The following is a 17704-nucleotide window of genomic DNA, read 5'->3' as shown; positions in this document are numbered from 1 at the left end:
CATAAAAAATACAGCTCACTCAGTAGAAGAATGTAAAAGGAAGCAAGGAAATCATAGGGCAACACACTTCTTAGTCTCTGATAAACTCCCAAATCAAATAGCAGTCTTACTTCAGACAAAGAAACAGCAATAAATCCAGATGCAGACTCGAAGCAGGCACAAGAGGAGTGAAGGCATTAGAGTTAGTTTGTTACCAGCAAGAGCTGGCTGCACCTGCTTCTGCTTTATAGCCCTGGGTCCCCTCACAGCTGCTAGGGCAGTTCCTATTTACTCAGCTGCATTTCTGGCAGCTAATGAGTCCCCTTCGGGGTGAGAAGGGGGGAATATAAATGATGTAAATAAATAAATAAATATTCTAGCTGAATGACATCTCTGCTTTGTTTCCCTTCGCTTCTCCTGAAATGTGGGTACTTGCAAAGTCTCCTCCTCAGATTCCAACTCACTTTCAGATTCATGAACACTTTCCTGCTCCTCTTCCTCTTCTGAAGAAGAGGAATCCCTAACAAATAGGCATCAATGAAACCTGGTGGGAGGAGTTCTATAATTGGAAAGCAGCAATGTAGGGGTATAATCTATTTCAGAGAAATAAACCCAACAGGAGTGGAGGTAGAGTAGCATTATATGTCAAAAATATGTGAAGAGATGCAAAACTTCAATCCTGGAAGCCAAGTTGAGAGCACCTGGATAAGAATTAAGAAAACACGGACTGAAAAATATGTAGTTATGAGGGTCTACTACAGACCTCCACATCAGACAGAAAAACTGGATGAAGCCTTCCTTGACTGGATGACCAAAGAAAGATGAACTATAGAGATGGGGGATTTAAACTGAGTACTCCTGAAGAAACAGGGTGTTATAGAAGTAAATTTTTATTATTTTTATTATTACTCTGATATTTGTTGGGAAACAAACTTTGCCAAGAGTACAAAGTCCAACAAATTCTTCATTTGCCTTGCAGACAGTTTTATTGTCCAGAAGGTAGAAGAGGCAACAAAGGGATCCACCCTAAGGATTTGATCCCATTCCCAGATCTATCTCCAGTTCCTTTTCTGCAATGAATGGGAATTACAGTATCTGGCCACTCACCTGGCAAGTTGTGCAGAGACCCCCTTCAAACAGCGGGTGGAAAGTCGCTGGGTTGCTCTTGCCGCAACATAAGCAGCTATCTGTTCCATAAACAAATAACAAGTCAGTTGATTTCTAATTTTCATCTTTAAGGCAGCTTTACCCAAACCAGCATCTCCCCTGTGATAGCACCATGTAGCAGATTATTTGTTCCCGAGTTAGAAATGTCATTTGGGTTTGATAAAAATAACAGCATATCATCTGCAAATAGGTTTAGTTTATGGTTGATATATATTTTTAAATTTGTATGCCTTGAATTTCAATATTTCACTTATTAATTCTGCTAATGGTTCTATCTAGAAGGCCTTGGAAGCGAAGCAAGGTCAGCCCTGGTTAAGACTTGAATGGGAGACTGCCAATGAATCCTTGGTGCCTTGGGCTCTGTTTCAGAGGAAGAAACTGGCACAACCTCCTCTAGGTCTATGGAAATCCTATTAAATTAATGGGCTCACTTCAAGTGAAGAGTCAACACAAGAACACACATAAAGTTTAGTCTCTCAGATGACTTATTTAAAGTTCAGACTAAAATCCAGAATGCATTTAGAGCCATCACTGTCATGGAAGTTCCCAGCTGTCACTGTAGCTTCAAAGTGCCTACTAAACAGAATAGAAGTGTCCGTGTCATCCAACACAAAAGCCAGCATAGTAATCTTGTTTGCTGTGTACTGATCTTGTTGTGTATCAAATTATTATTATTATTATTATTATTATTATTATTATTATTATTATGATTATTATTATTATTATTAAAATTGCACAGACAGACGAGGCACAACTATGTGGCCCAAATGATTCATTGGAACTTATGCCTCAAATACCACCTGCCAGCAGCAAAGAACTGGTGGGATCACAAACCTGCAAAAGTATTGGAAATACTTTTGAAAATGAAAATGAGCACGCAAAGATACTGTGGGACTTCCGAATCCAGACGGACAAAGTTCTGGAACACAACACACCAGACATCACAGTTGTGGAAAAGAAAAAGGTTTGGATCATTGATGTTGTCATCCCAGGTGACAGTCGCATTGACGAAAAACAACAGGAAAAACTCAGCTGCTATCAGGACCTCAAGATTGAACTGCAAAGACTCTGGCAGAAACCAGTGCAGGTGGTCCCGGTGGTGATGGGCACACTGGGTGCCGTGCCAAAAGATCTCAGCCGGCATTTGGAAACAATAGACATTGACAACATTACGATCTGCCAACTGCAAAAGGCCACCCTACTGGGATCTGCACGCATCATCCGAAAATACATCACACAGTCCTAGACACTTGGGACGTGTTCGACTTGTGATTTTGTGATACGAAATCCAGCATGTCTATCTTGTTTGCTGTGTCATAATAAAATAATAATAATAATAATAATAATAATAATAATAATAATAATAATAATAATAATAGAACTAACAAGACAGATGTGTATTTTGATGCCAAAGGGTGACTTTACCTTCAAGGCTCTTCTTGTTATTCCTGACTTCAGAAAGCATCCGCTCTGGAAAGAAATTGGTAAGAAGGAAAATGAGCGGAGGACATAGAAATTGGGACTATTGTGCAAATAATGTACCATGTTGCAAATACAGTACAACCGCTGGATCAATTAAAAGTGATATACAGAATTCTACCTCTCCACTATTTACCGTATATACTCGAGTATAAGCCGACCCGAATATAAGCCGAGGCACCTAATTTTACCACAAAAAAACTGGGAAACCATTGACTCAAGTATAAGCCGAGTGGTAAATTTCAGAAATAAAAATACAGGACCAATAAAATTACATTAATTGAGGCATCAGTAGGTTAAATGTTTTTGAATATTTACATGCAGCTCAAATTTAAGATAAGACTGTCCAACTCTGATCAAATCATTCTCATCTTCTTCAGTGAAAATGTGCTTACGCATACTTTTGATAATAATAGAGTAAAATAATACACGTAATAATAATAATAATAATAATAATAATAATAATAATAATAAATACAGGAGAATAATACATGTAATAATAAATAGAGTAAAATAGTACAGTAGAGTCTCACTTATCCAAGCCTCGCTTATCCAAGCCTCTGGATAATCCAAGCCATTTTTGTAGTCAATGTTTTCAATATATTGTGATATTTTGGTGATAAATTCGTAAATACAGTAATTACAACATAACATTACTGCGTATTGAACTACTTTTTCTGTCCAATTTGTTGTATAACATGATGTTTTGGTGCTTAATTTGTAAAATCATAATCTAATTTGATGTTTAATAGGCTTTTCCTTAATCCCTCCTTGTTATCCAAGATATTTGCTTATCCATGTTTCTGCCGGCCCGTTTAGCTTGGATAAGTGAGACTCTACTGTAAATGTAATAATAATAATAAGATCAGAGTGAAATAATAAATGTATTAATAAACATACAAATAGAGTAAAATAAATGTAATAGTAGCAACAATAATAGAGAAAAATAATAAATGTAATAATACCAATAATAATAGAGAAAAATAATAAATGTATCATATATTCTTGAGTATAAGCTGACCGAAATATAAGCCAACCAGGACCCTCACCCGAGTATAAGCCGAGGGGGGCTTTTTCAGCCTTTAAAAAAGGGCTGAAAAATTAGGCTTATACTCGAGTATATACAGTAACTTATTTATTTAGAGACTCGTATACAAGTGACACTGTCATTGCACCTTGCACTGGAAAAAATAAAGTCTACCCTTATCTGTATGTTCACATATCCATACAAAGCTCTGGGACATATACCGTGTTTCCCCGAAAATAAGACATGTTTTATATTAATTTTTGCTCCCAAAGATGCTCTAGGTCTTATTTTCAGGGGATGTCTTATTTTTCCATGAAGAAGAATTCACATTTATTGTTGAACAAAAAAAGGAACATTTATTATATACTGTACAGTAGTTGTCATTACAAACCAGCATAACCAGACAAACTGTGAATCCTATCAAGAATTTCTTGTTACTACCATTATTTCCATGTACAACAATCTATGGTACATACATTTACCAAACCTGTATGATCTGGTGTTCTGTTCGGCGGGCATGCTTCCGAACAAAAACTTTGCTAGGTCTTACTTTCGGGGGAGGCCTTATATTTAGCAATTCAGCAAAACATCTACTAGGTCTTATTTTCTGGGGATGTCTAATTTTAGGGGAAACAGGGTACCATTCAGATTGTATTGTTGTATTATACTTTCAGTTTCATACCACTGTTCTATCAGACAAGAGCCAGGGAATCATAGAATGAGAAGGGACCCCCAAAGGCCATCTAGTCCACCCCATGCCATTTAGGAATATGCCAATACAGCATCCCCAAAAGATGTCACCATCCAGCCTGTGATGAAAGTCTTCCAAAAACGGAGAGTCCGAGACCATCCATTCCATTGTTGTCGACAAGAGAAAGAAAAGAGGACAGAGCAGAAGAAGCAATACAGGTGTGGGAGACACAATCACACACAGACACGTCTGTTACCTCGGCTTTGGTTCTCCTCCGACTGCTCCTTGCCGTTCCCATTGCAGACGGCCGTCTTGACCCGCTTTGGTGGTGGGGATGGTTCAAGGACGACCACCACCTCTTCCACGCTGCTCTTGTCTTCTTGGTCAACATCCTCTGCCACAGAAAAGGACATAAATGACCCACATTTACTACAGCAGATATGGGTCAACTTCAGCCTTTCCTCCAGGTGTTTTGGACTTCCAACTCCCATAATTTCTAACAGCCGGGAGGCTGATAGAAATTGTGGGAGTTGAAGTCCAAAATACCTGGAGGCCCCAAGTCTGCCCATATCTGCCCAGAGATGGACAAGAAGATGATGTGCCCAGAGAAAGGTGACCAAAATGGTCAAAGGAAACCATGAATGTATTGTCAAAGGCTTTCATGGCCGGAATGATGGGATTGCTGTGAGTTTCTCGGGCTTTCTGGCTATGGTCCAGCAGCATTCTCTCCTAATGTTTCACCTGCATCTGTGACTAATGGCATCTTCAGAGGTTCTCTCGGCAATGAAGCAAGTGGAGTGTATATATCTGTGGAATATCCAGAGTGGAAGAAAGAACCCTTGTCTGTTGCAATTAGCAAGCTTGATTAGCATTTAGGTAGCCATGAAGTTTGCAAAGTCAATCAGTGAGGTGTCTGCATAGAGGCAGCCTGGCCTTTATTGCCTGGAGGCATCCTCTGTTTGAGAGGTGTTCAACAAACCTTGATTGTTTGCTTCTGAGTAGTTTTCCCTATTTACTATCTTGATTTGGTGGGTTTTTAAAATACAGGAGAGTCTCACTTATCCAAGCTAAATGGGCCGGCAGAGCCTTGGATAAGCAAATATTTTGGATAATAAGGAGGGATTAAGGAAAAGCCTACTCAACATCAAATTAGGTTACGATTTTACAAATTAAGAACTAAACATCATGTTATACAACAAATTTGACAGGAAAAGTAGTTCAATACGCAGTAATGTTATGTAATTACTGTATTTACAAATTTAGCACCAAAATATCATGATATATTGAAAACATTGACTACAAAAATGCCTTGGATAATCCAGAACCTTGGATAAGTGAATCTCGGATAAGTGAGACTCTACTGTATTCAAAAACATGATACCTCAATTAATTTAATGTTATTGGTATCCATTTTTATTTTGAAATTTACCAATAGCTGCTGTATTTCCCACCCTTGGCTTATACTTGAGTCAATGTTTTCCCAGTTTTTTGTGGTAAAATTTGGTGCCTCGGGTTATTTTTGGGTTGGCTTATACTCAAGTATATACGGTACTTGTTTTCTGCTGCTCTGGAGACTAGGACACAGTGGAGCAATGGGTTCAAACTTAGGAAAAAGAGATTCCACCGAAAGGTTAGAGGAACGCCCTGATGTGAAGGCAAACTTCCTACCTTCCCCCTTGGGTGGCTTCAGTCCTTTGCCTCCAGTGGGTTTGAAGCCATTGAGTGCCCACTCCACCATGGGCTTCAGCTTCTCTTCAATGGAGTCCCCGGCATTGCTCGGAAAAGTCTTGCCGCATCGGCTGCTTGCCACCTGCCGGGAAGAGCAAATCCTTACCAAAAGCATCACCCCAAAACACATCCCAAAGTGGAGAGTCCAGTGATGGCCAACCTATGACACGCGTGTCAGCACTGACACGCCTAGCCATTTTTGCTGCCACATGCAGATTGATTGGATGACTAATGTCTTTTGTGGCGAATTTGGTGTGATTTGGTCCAGCGGTTTTGTTGTTTACTCCATGGGAATTATGCACATTACACACACACACATATATATCTATATATATAAAAGGGTAATGAAATTTCGGCCTAGGACAAAACAACAAAACTACACATCCCAGAAACACTAAACTTGGCAGCAAAATCCCTCATCCATGCCTCTACGTTCATACAACAAAAAGCTCCAGCTACTCCAGAAAACGGCCAGGCTTTGAGACTGCAAGGCTATCCACTGCTATTCCATCAGGCCAACAAAGGATTCCCATAAACCACAGCAATGCATGGCCAGGCAAAGCTAGTCTATATATATAAAAGGGTAATGAAATTTCAGCCTAGGACAAAACAACAAAACTACACATCCCAGAAACACTAAACTTGGCAGCACAACCCCTCATCCATGCCTCTACGTTCATAAAACAAAAAGAAAACAAAAATAAAGTCCTAATTAGAGGGAGAGGAATAATTGTTTTTATCCAATTGCTGCCAGTTAGAAGGCTAAGCTCCGCCCACTTGGTCTCCTAGCAACCCACTCAGCCCAGGGGACAGGCAGAGGTAGGCCTCACTTAGGCCTTTTCCACACTGCCTATAAAATACAGATTAGCAGATTTGAACTGGATTATATGGCAGTGTAAACTCAAGGCCCTTCCACACAGCTATATAACCCATTTATAATCTTATATTATCTGCTTTGAAATATCACATGAATTTAATGAAATGAATTTAAAACACTGACTACAAAAACATTGACTACTAAAAGGCAGACTGCGTTGGATAATCCAGAACTTTGGATAAGTGAATGTTGGATAAGTGAGATTTTACTCTACAGGGGAAAACCTTTACCCTTTACCTTCACTACCACCAATTCCTCAATACTTTATTTCCCATACCACCAAATTAGGTTATGATTTTACAAATTAAGCACCAAAACATCATGTTATACAACTAATTTGAGAGAGAAAGTAGTTCAATACACAGTAATGTTATGTTGTAATTACTGTATTTACAAATTTAGCACCAAAATATCACGATATATTGAAAACTTTGACTACAAAAATGGCTTGGATAATCCAGAAGCTTGGATAAGTGACACTCTACTGTATATATAAAAACTTCCCATTGTCCTCTTGAGGAGTTTTGTTTGGTTTTTATTCATTTTCTTTTCCAGTTGACTCTCAAGAAGTTTTTGTCTTCATGCGTCAGATAGGTTTATTGTGAATGTATTTCCACTTTTTTGAATAAAATCTCTGAAGCCTGTCCAGTCTTTCTTTTTTCCCATCACTTAATTTCTGTGTCAGAATGTCCATTTGTATTAAATCCAGCAATTTTATAATCCATTCATCTGTAGTGGGTACATTTTTTTTGTTTCCAAACTTTGGCTAGAACTAGTCTTGCAGCCGTACTCATTAAGAAAAACATTTTATCTTCATTTTCCTTCACTCTTTCACTTCTTACCTCCAAAACATGAAGAATGGCTTGTCGGTAGGAAGCCATCTTCTGAAGCGTGGAAGAGTTGAAATGGTCTCGGAAATTCACCAAGCCCACCAGTTTGTCAGCAGAGACCTGGAGCAGAAAGAGGAAAAAAGACATTAAATAATAAATAACTATTTTTTATACCCTACCACCATCTCCCCAAAGGGACCCGGCCCAGAAAAACAGACATCATAAAAACACATCAAAGTAAAACAAGTCAATAAAACATATCGATAAACAGTTTGATAAAACATGAACAAAAACACGAGAAGCGCATAAAAGTGAGATTGCTAGATTAATGCAAGATGGATTTGGCCACAAAGCAGAAAAAAAATTAAACTGCATTTGAAGTATCCAAAAATAATAATCACAAGATTTTATAAAAAGCAAACAATTAAGCATTGATGGGCTATCCCAAATCAAAGCACTGCAAGCATTGGTTCTTCACACAAATGAATGTTACCAAATAACAAGAAACGTGGAAATAAACAAGCTATATTGTCAAGATTATTCCTCATTAAAAAAGAAAACATAATCGAAATGTAACCACATGAAAACAAGGAGAATTGCTTATAACAAATACTGTCTCTGTACAAAGTAAGCCTCTTGTATAGAGAATGCACAATGCTGGATTATATCAAGTGTTCAAACAGCAACTTTTAAAAGAGACGGTTTTCAAGATCAAGTCAGGGGCTGCTGTGGTTTTTAGTTTTGAATATGTTTTCATAGAATCTACCTGAATTATGTAATAGAAATGACATTTAATTCTGTTTTAATGTTTGTATCTGTAGGTTTTGAACTGTACTGGAATGCATTTTAATGTAAGCCACTTTGAGTCCACATCTATGAAATCTCACAAAATTTCGCATCTGATATACATGGATGACCTGAAGCTGTATGGGAAAACTGAAACTGAAATCCAGTCTCTGACTAACACTGTCCGAATTTTTAGCACTGATATCAGTATGGCGTTTGGTTTGTACAAATGTTCGACAGTGGCACTGAAGAAAGGAAAAATCATTGAAAGTGAGGGCATAAATATGCCTAATGGCCAAACGCCCTTTCCTTTACCGGCGCTCATCCCCAGACTGAGGAGGGCTGAGATAGAAACATGCGGCTGGCGAGAGCTTTCCTGAGCTCTCGCCAGTTACGTGTCTTCTCATTCTCTCTTCCTGGGAACATGCCATCGGCTTTCCCCACCTCCTCCTACCAGCTGTTAGGAATTGTGGGAGTTGAAGTACAAAACACCTGTTACTGGGTGTTGTTACTGGGTGCTGGTAACACCATATCAATTATGTTGTCTCTTAAAATTTAGTTTCTAAAGTTTTGGAAGATACTATTTCAAACACATGAAGAGGGAAGAAAGAAACCTGAAGAGGGAATACTTCTCCTAAAACAAGGATCATAAACACCCGGGAAACCCTTGTTGTTGTTTTCTCATCACGTACTTCTAAGACTGTGTAACTCAGTTTATATTTGCATGGGACAATACTGGTTCTTTCTGCACCTTATGCCACCAATTAGGAGGAACGGGTAACACTAAAAAAGTAAAAACTATAAAGTACTCCATATTATTTCTTACTCAAAATAAGAAAAAAAACTCTTCCACTGACCTCCGAAAACATCCCATCGCCGAACCATTTGACCCACCGCATGCCAGGAGCCGCCGGGCGGTTGGAGGTGGACTTCCAGGTGACGACAATGGCCGGCCACCAAGCAAAGCCCCGGATCTTCCCCCAGACCAGCTCTCCCATTTGGAAGGGCTTCCCGTCCTGTGAACCAAATGGAGATGAAAGAGAACATGACCATCACCATCATCACCATCATCATCAACATCACCAACATCACCATCACCACCATCCTCACCGCCACCACCATCACCACCATCACCACCATCATCACCATTGTCACCAACATAACCATCATCACCATCCTCCTCACCGCCATCACCATCACCACCATCACCACCATCATCACCATCATCACCAACATCACCATCATCACCATCATCACCAACATCACCAACATCACCATCACCACCAACATCACCAGCATCACCAACATCACCATCACCACCAACATCACCATCACCACCAACATCACCATCACCACCAACATCACCATCACCACCAACATCACCATCACCATCATCACCATCATCACCATCATCACCAACATCACCATCATCACCATCATCACCAACATCACCAACATCACCAACATCACCATCCTCCAATTGCAAATATTTAATGCTATTATTCATGGGCCACTGCAATGATCAGCAGCAGCAACACAAAGGTTGAAAGGTAAATGTATATCATGCTTTGGACACTGCACTGTAAAATAAGATTTAAATTAAATAAAGAGATACAATGGAAAAGACCACAGTCATGTCCAGCCATTAATAAGTCTTTAAGAACCAAGCCATGAGAAGAGACAAGTAGCATCATTATCATCGACAACTTTTAACTTTGGATATGTTTTAAGTGGATTTTAACTGTGAATTTGTAATACTGTTTACATTTAATTGTGTTTAGCATATTCATATATTTTAAATTCTATGCTCATGCTTTTATGTTAAGCTGCTCTGATTCTCCTTTGGGAGAGATAAAGCAGGGTATCAATAAATATAATCATCATCCTCGTCTTCTTTTCAAGATAGGATTGCCCTAAGTTTGAAACAGCCAGAAGGCACACAACAACAAATCTAATCATTGTGTTGTTGAAGGCTTTCATGGTTGAAATCACTAGGTTGCTGTGAATTTTCATTGCTGAAATCACGGGGTTACTGTGAGTTTTCATGGCTGGAATTCCTGGGTAAGTGCGAGTTTTCATGGCTGAAATCACTCGGTTATTGTGAGGTTTCATGACTGGAACCACTAGTTTAATGTGAGTTTTCATGACCAGAATCACTGGGTTACTGTGAGTTTTCATGGCCGAAATCACTGGGTTACTGTGAGTTTTCATGGCCGAAATCACTGGGTTAGTGTGAGTTTTCATGGCCGAAATCACTGGTTTACTGTGAGTTTTCATGACCAGAACCAATGGGTTGCTGTGAGCTTCATGACCAGAATCACTGGGTTACTGTGAGTTTCATGGCCAGAATCACTGAGTTAATCCAAGTTTTTATGACCAGAATCACTGGGTTATTGTAAGTTTTCATGATCGGAACCACTGGGTTGCTGTGAGTTTTCATGACCAGAACCACTTGGTTACTGTGAGTTTTCATGGCTGAAATCACTGGGTTACTGTGAGTTTTCATGACCGGAACCACTGGGTCATTGTGAGTTTCCTGACCAGAATCACTTGGTTACTGTGAGTTTTCATGGCTGAAATCACTGGGTTACTGTGAGTTTTCATGACTGGAACCACTGGGTTAATGCAAGTTTTCATGACCAGAATCACTGGGTTACTGTGAGTTTTAATGGCCAGAATCACTGAGTTGCTGTGAGTTTTCATGGCCGGAATCACTGGGTTGCTGTGAGTTTTCATGGCTGGAATCACTGCCCTAGATAGATCCCCTTTTGGCCTCATGCAACTTTGAGGGTTTCCCCCTTAGTTTACTTAGTTAAACCAACAAACGCTACCGAGGAATGCGGCCGGGCGGCCTCTCTTGACCTCCGGTGCCAGAGGTCAAGATTCAAAGAGCGGTCAAGCTCTTGCCCGGCTCTGATCCCTTGGCTCTGTTTGCAGACTCTGCCCCAACTTTATGTGAAACCACTCAACTAAAGCAATGCATTCTTGAAAAACCTGATGTATATTTTCCTACCTTTTCATGCCTCTCCTTTGCTGCTCCTAATTCATCTTCCAGATTTGTTTCAAATGGTATATGAATGGGTTTTAAATGGTGTTAATGGTCCTAATTATCCAATTGTTCCAATGTTTGATCCTATTTTGGCGTTTGGATGTTTTCTAGGGTTTTTAATTGCATATTGTATTGTTTTTGGGTCTCTTTTCATCAGAGAGATGAAGCAGGATATAAATATTATCTTTCATCCTGTGCATTTTCTGTGCATAAAATTGGAAAAGAAAATTATTCATTAATTCCATCATAGCAGAAGCGGGTTGGACTGGATGGCCTTCACGGTCCCTTCCAGCTCTGTGTTTTCAATATGTTTTAATAGTTTTTAACTGGGAATTTATGAACACTGTTCACATTTAATCCTTTTTTAATGTTTGCATGTCTAATATTTTTAAACTGTATGCTAATGCATTTATGCTAAGATGCTTTTTTGAGTCCCTTTCGGGAGAAATAAAGCAGGGTATAAATAAATATAATAATACAGTAGGGTCTCACTCATCCAACATAAACGGGCCGGCAGAATGTTGGATAAGCAAATATGTTGGATAATAAGGAGGGATTAAGGAAAAGCCTATTAAACATCAAATTAGGTTATGATTTTACAAATGAAGCACCAAAACATCATGTTAGACAACAAATTTGGCAGAAAAAGCAGTTCAATACGCAGTAATGCTATGTAGTAATTACTGTATTTATGAATTTAGCACCAAAATATCACGATATATTGAAAACATTGACTACAAAAATGCGTTGGATAATCCAGAATGTTGGATAAGCGAGTGTTGGATAAGTGAGACTCTACTGTAATAATAATAATAATAATAATAATAATAAGGCCATCAGTGGCGCAACGATTAACCCACTGAGCTGCTGAACTTTCTGACCAAAAGATCGGCGGTTCAAAGACAGGGAGTGGGGGGGGGGGTGAGCTCCCATTGTTAGCCCCAGCTTCTGGTGCTCACCTCCATTTCTAAGAGCCAGCATCGTCTGGAGACACCTCTGAGGTCATATAACAACATGACTGCATGGAACGCCGTTACCGTCCCGCTGGAGCGGTACCTATTGATCTACTCACATTTGCATGTTTTCGAACTGCTAGGTTGGCAGAAGGTAGGGCTAACGGCGAGAGCTCACCCCACTCAAACTGTCAACCTTTCAATTAGCAAGTTCAGCAGCCAGTTCAGCATCCATGGATTCCACCATTTGTGGCTTGAAAATATTCCAAAACGTTCTTAATTATAGGGGATACCGTTTTACCTGGTATTCTTTACAACCTCTCAGAAGCCCAGGATCATGATTTCCGTTGGGGATCCCGTTGCTGCCGACACGGCTGGACTCGCTGAGCTCGTCCTCTGAGAAATTGATGGGCCCGTTTCTGGAGATCCTCCTGGAATACTAATCGGGAGGAAAAGCAAAGGAAATGGACTTCAGCCGAGACTTAACTAGGAAAAATGGACAAGAAGGCACGAGGGAACAAAGAGGGATGCACCTCCAGCACAAAACAAGGCATCTTTGCACATTATAATACGGCTTTATCTATAATTACTCATCCAGTTTCTCCTGATCCTCCTCATTAAGATTAGAATAAGGAGGAATGCAGAAGCCGGGTTGCAGATTGCGCAAACCACTTGGCAGAATGTGCAAGCCACTTTGTGGAATGTACACACCACTTTGAGGACTGCACAAACCACTTTGCAGAATGTGCAAAACCACTTTGCAGAATGCGCAAAACCACTTGGCAGAATATGCAAACCACTTTGAGGAATGCACACACCACTTTGAGGAATGCACAAACCACTTTGCAAAATGCGCAAAACCACTTGGCAGAATATGCAAACCACTTTGAGGAATGCACACACCACTTTGAGGAATGCACAAACCACTTTGCAGAATGTACAAAACCACTTGGCAGAATGCGCAAACCACTTTGAGGAATGCACAAACCACTGAATGCACACACCACTTTGCAGAATGTGTAAACCACTTTGCAGAATGCGCAGAGTACTTTGCAGAATGCACAAACCACTTTGCAGAATGCGCAAAACTATTTTGCAGAATGTGCAAAACTACTTTGCAGATGGCACAAACCACTTTGCAGAATGCACAAACCACTTTGCAGAATGCACAAACCACTTTGCAGAATGCACAAACCACTTTTGCAGAATGTGCAAAACCACTTTGCAGAATGTACAAACCACTTTGCAGAATGCATACACCACTTTGAGGAATGCACAAACCAGATTTCTTGAATGCAGTGTCCTTGCCACAAACCACAATGTTTTTGCACATTGCAATCCAACCCTATCCATAATTACTCATCCGAGTATGCATTTCATTTGTGGAATGCAGAAGCCAGACTGTGGAACACACCAAGAAGATTTGCAGAGTGCCATGAACACAAAACACAACATCTGTGCACATTACAATCCAACTCTACCCAACATTACACAACCAGTTAATAATAATAATAATAATAATAATAATAATAATAATAATAATAATAATAACAACTTTATTTTTATATCCTGACTCCATCTGCCCAAAGGGACTCGGGGTAGCTTACATAGGGATGAGCGCAACATCAACATAGGTAAAAACACAATCCATGAATTAAAATAATATGACAAAATAAACATAAAATGACATAAAACACATCAAATGCTTTAAAACCCTAGACATAAAATACATGTGCAGAGAAAAAAACTTATGAAGAACTCTGGCTAGAGCTCATAAATAATATAAAGGCGATCAGGAAAGGGCGAAGGGACAATCTTATTAAAACACTGACAGCCTATAAAAATGAGGAAAAGAGATAAAGTGCAATAAGACATTGTAAACAATCTGGGTATCTGTCGGGATTGTTCACTCAAAAGCGTATCGGAACATCATTGATCTTCCTCATGAAAGTTTGAGAACAAGCCACGTTGCAGGATGCATAAACTGAATTTGTGGAATGCACAAGTCAAATTTCTAGAATGGACAAACTCAATTGTGAAATGCACACAAACACTGGGAAAAGCTGTAAATCACGAAATACAAGTGTCTGCAGTGGTGCCAAGGTGCCCATTTGTTAATGTGGGATTTGTGTATTAGTAGTGTTCAAATGAAATTTGTGTCTGGCATGTATTGCATACAGGTTGCATCATCCAGAGTATGCTCTAGTCTGTAAAGAGTTAATGACTGAGAAGCTGTGTTGACCTTGATGTGTGGCTGGAACCTTGGGAGTATCCAGACTCAAGTGTGTTTGTACATTACTGATTGCGTCAGTTGAGATCTTGCTCTGTTCTGAGTTGGTGTCTGTCTAGAGTGAAAGCCAAGTCTGTGTTCGTCTGCAATTCTGTTTTGTCTTGTAAAGTAAAGCTTTGTATATATTTTTAACATCGTTTCTGACATCTCTTCGTTTCTGCGCTCCATTGACAACATACAACTGCTGCTACGCTGCGAATTACTCTGATACCATTTGCAACCCTGCAGCTGAAAAAGGGATGTGATGGAATCAGAAGTGATAGTGGTACATGTGTAACCAAATCTGTGTTGTAAATGTTTTTGGTGGTGGTACAATTGAAACTGTACTGTGCTTAAATTGTGTATGTATCTGTTTAGGAGCTTAAAAATGAAAGGGGTGTCAGGATTTGGAAATTACCTGGCATTTTCTAAGTGATAGCAGAGTTAATACCTCAGGCCTAACCACCTTTAAAAGAATTAGGCCACTGTAATTAGAGTGTGGTAGTTAATACAATGGGAGTAGCATATAGGTTGTAGTTATGCTGAGTAAGTTTGATGAGGGTAGTTTGGAGAGCGTGCTGGAGAATTGTTATTGTGAGTAGGAGCTGTAACGTTTATATATTTTGTATATACCTTGTCTACTGTTGCAACAATAAAGAAAGAAAAGTCTTCCTGCTTATTTGAGAAAGAACAACTGTCATGTTTAAATTTATTGTTTTTCTACTGTGGAATTTTTGTTATAATGTTTATGTTACTGTCATTTTATACTTTTGATATTATGTTAACTGCCATGAGTCCCTTTGGGGAGAGAGAATGGTCTAGAAATAAAGTTTTATTATTGTTGTTGTTGTTTGAGTAGAAGATCACTACAAGTGTGTTTTGGGAAACCTGGTTCCTTCGGCCCCTTCTACACTGCCATGTAAAATCCAAATTATCTGCTTTGAACTGGATTATATGGCAGTGTAGACTCAGCCCAGTTCAAAGCAGATAATGTGGATTATCTACCTTGATAATCTGGCAATATAGAAGAGACCTTAACTGGAATTAATAGTTGCTTCCGCAAAGTATTAATTCCCGACAGTCACATCCTGTTTCAGACAAAAACACACAATTTTTAAAGTCTGGGAAAAGATAGTGCCAACCCCCCACAACTATCAACTTTTCTATTTGTGTTTGCTCCCTGGGATTATTTTTCTGGGCAATGTTTTGGCCAAAAACATATTTAAAGGGATGTGATGTGCCTCCCCTGCCCAGAAAAATGCCCACAGGCAGCCCATAAGTTATAATTTCCCAATGGGAGCCTCACCCTGATCTTGTGCCTTTCCTTGAAGCTCTCCACGCTCTCCACGTCGTCCTTGCTCTTCTTGTCCTGCGAGGCGGGTCCTGCCTGGAAGACGATGCGGGGAGGGGGCTTCTGGCGTAAGCAGTTCTCCCAGCCGGCATTCCCACGGGTTCGAATCTGGAGAGGAAAACCAAGACTAACAACATGAACTTCAGCAAGGAAAAATGTATGGCATGACATGAAATCAAATGCAGATATAGGATGTGTTGGAGATAGTCCACATGAAAGGGGTCTTTGGAGACCACAAGCTGAACATGAGTGAAGTGTGTGATGCAGCAGCTGAAAAAGCTAACATAATTCTCGGCTACATCAATAGTAGTGTCTCTAGATCGAGGGAAGTCAGTCCCACTATATTCTGCTTTGATCAGACCTCTTTACTTGGAATAAGAATCCTGTGTCCTAAAAGTTTCAGAGGTTATTGTGATGAATATAAAAATTTATGGTTTTAATGGAATGATATGAAAGGTGTATGGTCGGGGTCTATAGAGGCTAGAGATGCCATCCTAAGATTGAGGCCTGGAAAACTCAAAGGTAAAAAATCATGAAGTGCTGAAGTGTAATTAAAAGTTGCTGAACTGCTGATGACCGGAGACAAAGGATCAACTCTTGGTGGAAAACAACATGTTTACATTATCAAAGAAAATGACTCTTTTAAGGAAGGAAACACAAGGCTCCTTAAGAAGGAAAACCAACATCGTTTAAGAAGAAAAGTCAAAATCTGTCCGGGAACTGATGGGAGTAAGAATGTTTTAGCTGGGAAAAGCAACTTTCAATCCTTTACAACTTTTTGGAACAACATCGGCAGAAATATGCTATATAAGAGACACTTTACTATTCCAAAAATTGTGGCAGACAGAGGAAGATGGTGCATTCGCAGAATGGGAACGCAATCTGGCCTACATTTGGTTCTCTTCTCCAGGAGAAGAAAGAGATGTCAATGTATACATATGACAAGTGAATGTTTGTATATGTGAGAATGTTGAATGAAAATGTAACTCCCGTTGTTTGTGTACCCAATGTAGTTATAGAGTCTGTGTGTCTCACTTCTTTCTCTTTAAAGTGCCTAATACTCTTGTCTCAATGTAAACAAAATAAAAGAACCTTTTAAATGCTTTTTAATGAGGCTAAACGAGCTGAGGATGTTCAGCTTGTAGAGGAAAGGCTAAGAGAGGACATGAGAGCCATGTTTAAATATTAGGAAGGATGCTATATTGAAAATGGAGAAATGTTGTTTTCTGCTGCTCTGGAGAGTAGGACATGCAGCAATGGGTTCATATTGCAGGAAAAGAAATTCCATTTGAACATTAGGAAGAAATTACTAACAGTAAGAGCTGTTTGAGAGTGGAATCTGTTGCTGCCTGAGAGTGGTGGAATCGCCTTCCTTCTCTGGAGGTTTTTAATCAGAGACTGGATGGCCATCTGTCAGGAGTGCTTTGATTGTGTCTTCCTGCCTGGTAGAAGGGGATAGCATCGCTAATGGGGGTTCTCTTCCATCTCTACTCTGTTTGTAGCCCAAATTGTACCATT

The 17704-nt window shown here is 39.6% G+C and overlaps 1 protein-coding gene across 2 annotated transcripts in view; it reads right to left on the bottom strand.

The window, feature by feature from the left end:
• Positions 1-17704, bottom strand: part of dnmt3b (DNA methyltransferase 3 beta) — a 69486-nt gene that overhangs the window by 19213 nt on the left and 32569 nt on the right. For both annotated transcript variants that reach the window (XM_062977592.1, NM_001293127.1), the window contains 8 exon segments: positions 16142-16294; positions 12868-13005; positions 9422-9580; positions 7791-7898; positions 6012-6153; positions 4600-4737; positions 2572-2616; positions 1087-1166 (listed from right to left, as the gene is read on the bottom strand). In XM_062977592.1, coding sequence (XP_062833662.1) covers positions 1087-1166; positions 2572-2616; positions 4600-4737; positions 6012-6153; positions 7791-7898; positions 9422-9580; positions 12868-13005; positions 16142-16294 — 963 coding nt within the window.

Source organism: Anolis carolinensis, chromosome 4, assembly GCF_035594765.1.
Source record: "Anolis carolinensis isolate JA03-04 chromosome 4, rAnoCar3.1.pri, whole genome shotgun sequence".
Classification (NCBI taxonomy): Eukaryota; Metazoa; Chordata; class Lepidosauria; order Squamata; family Dactyloidae; genus Anolis; species Anolis carolinensis.
Note: the sequence above shows the minus strand (reverse complement) of the source record. Positions and strands in the feature narration are given on the sequence as shown.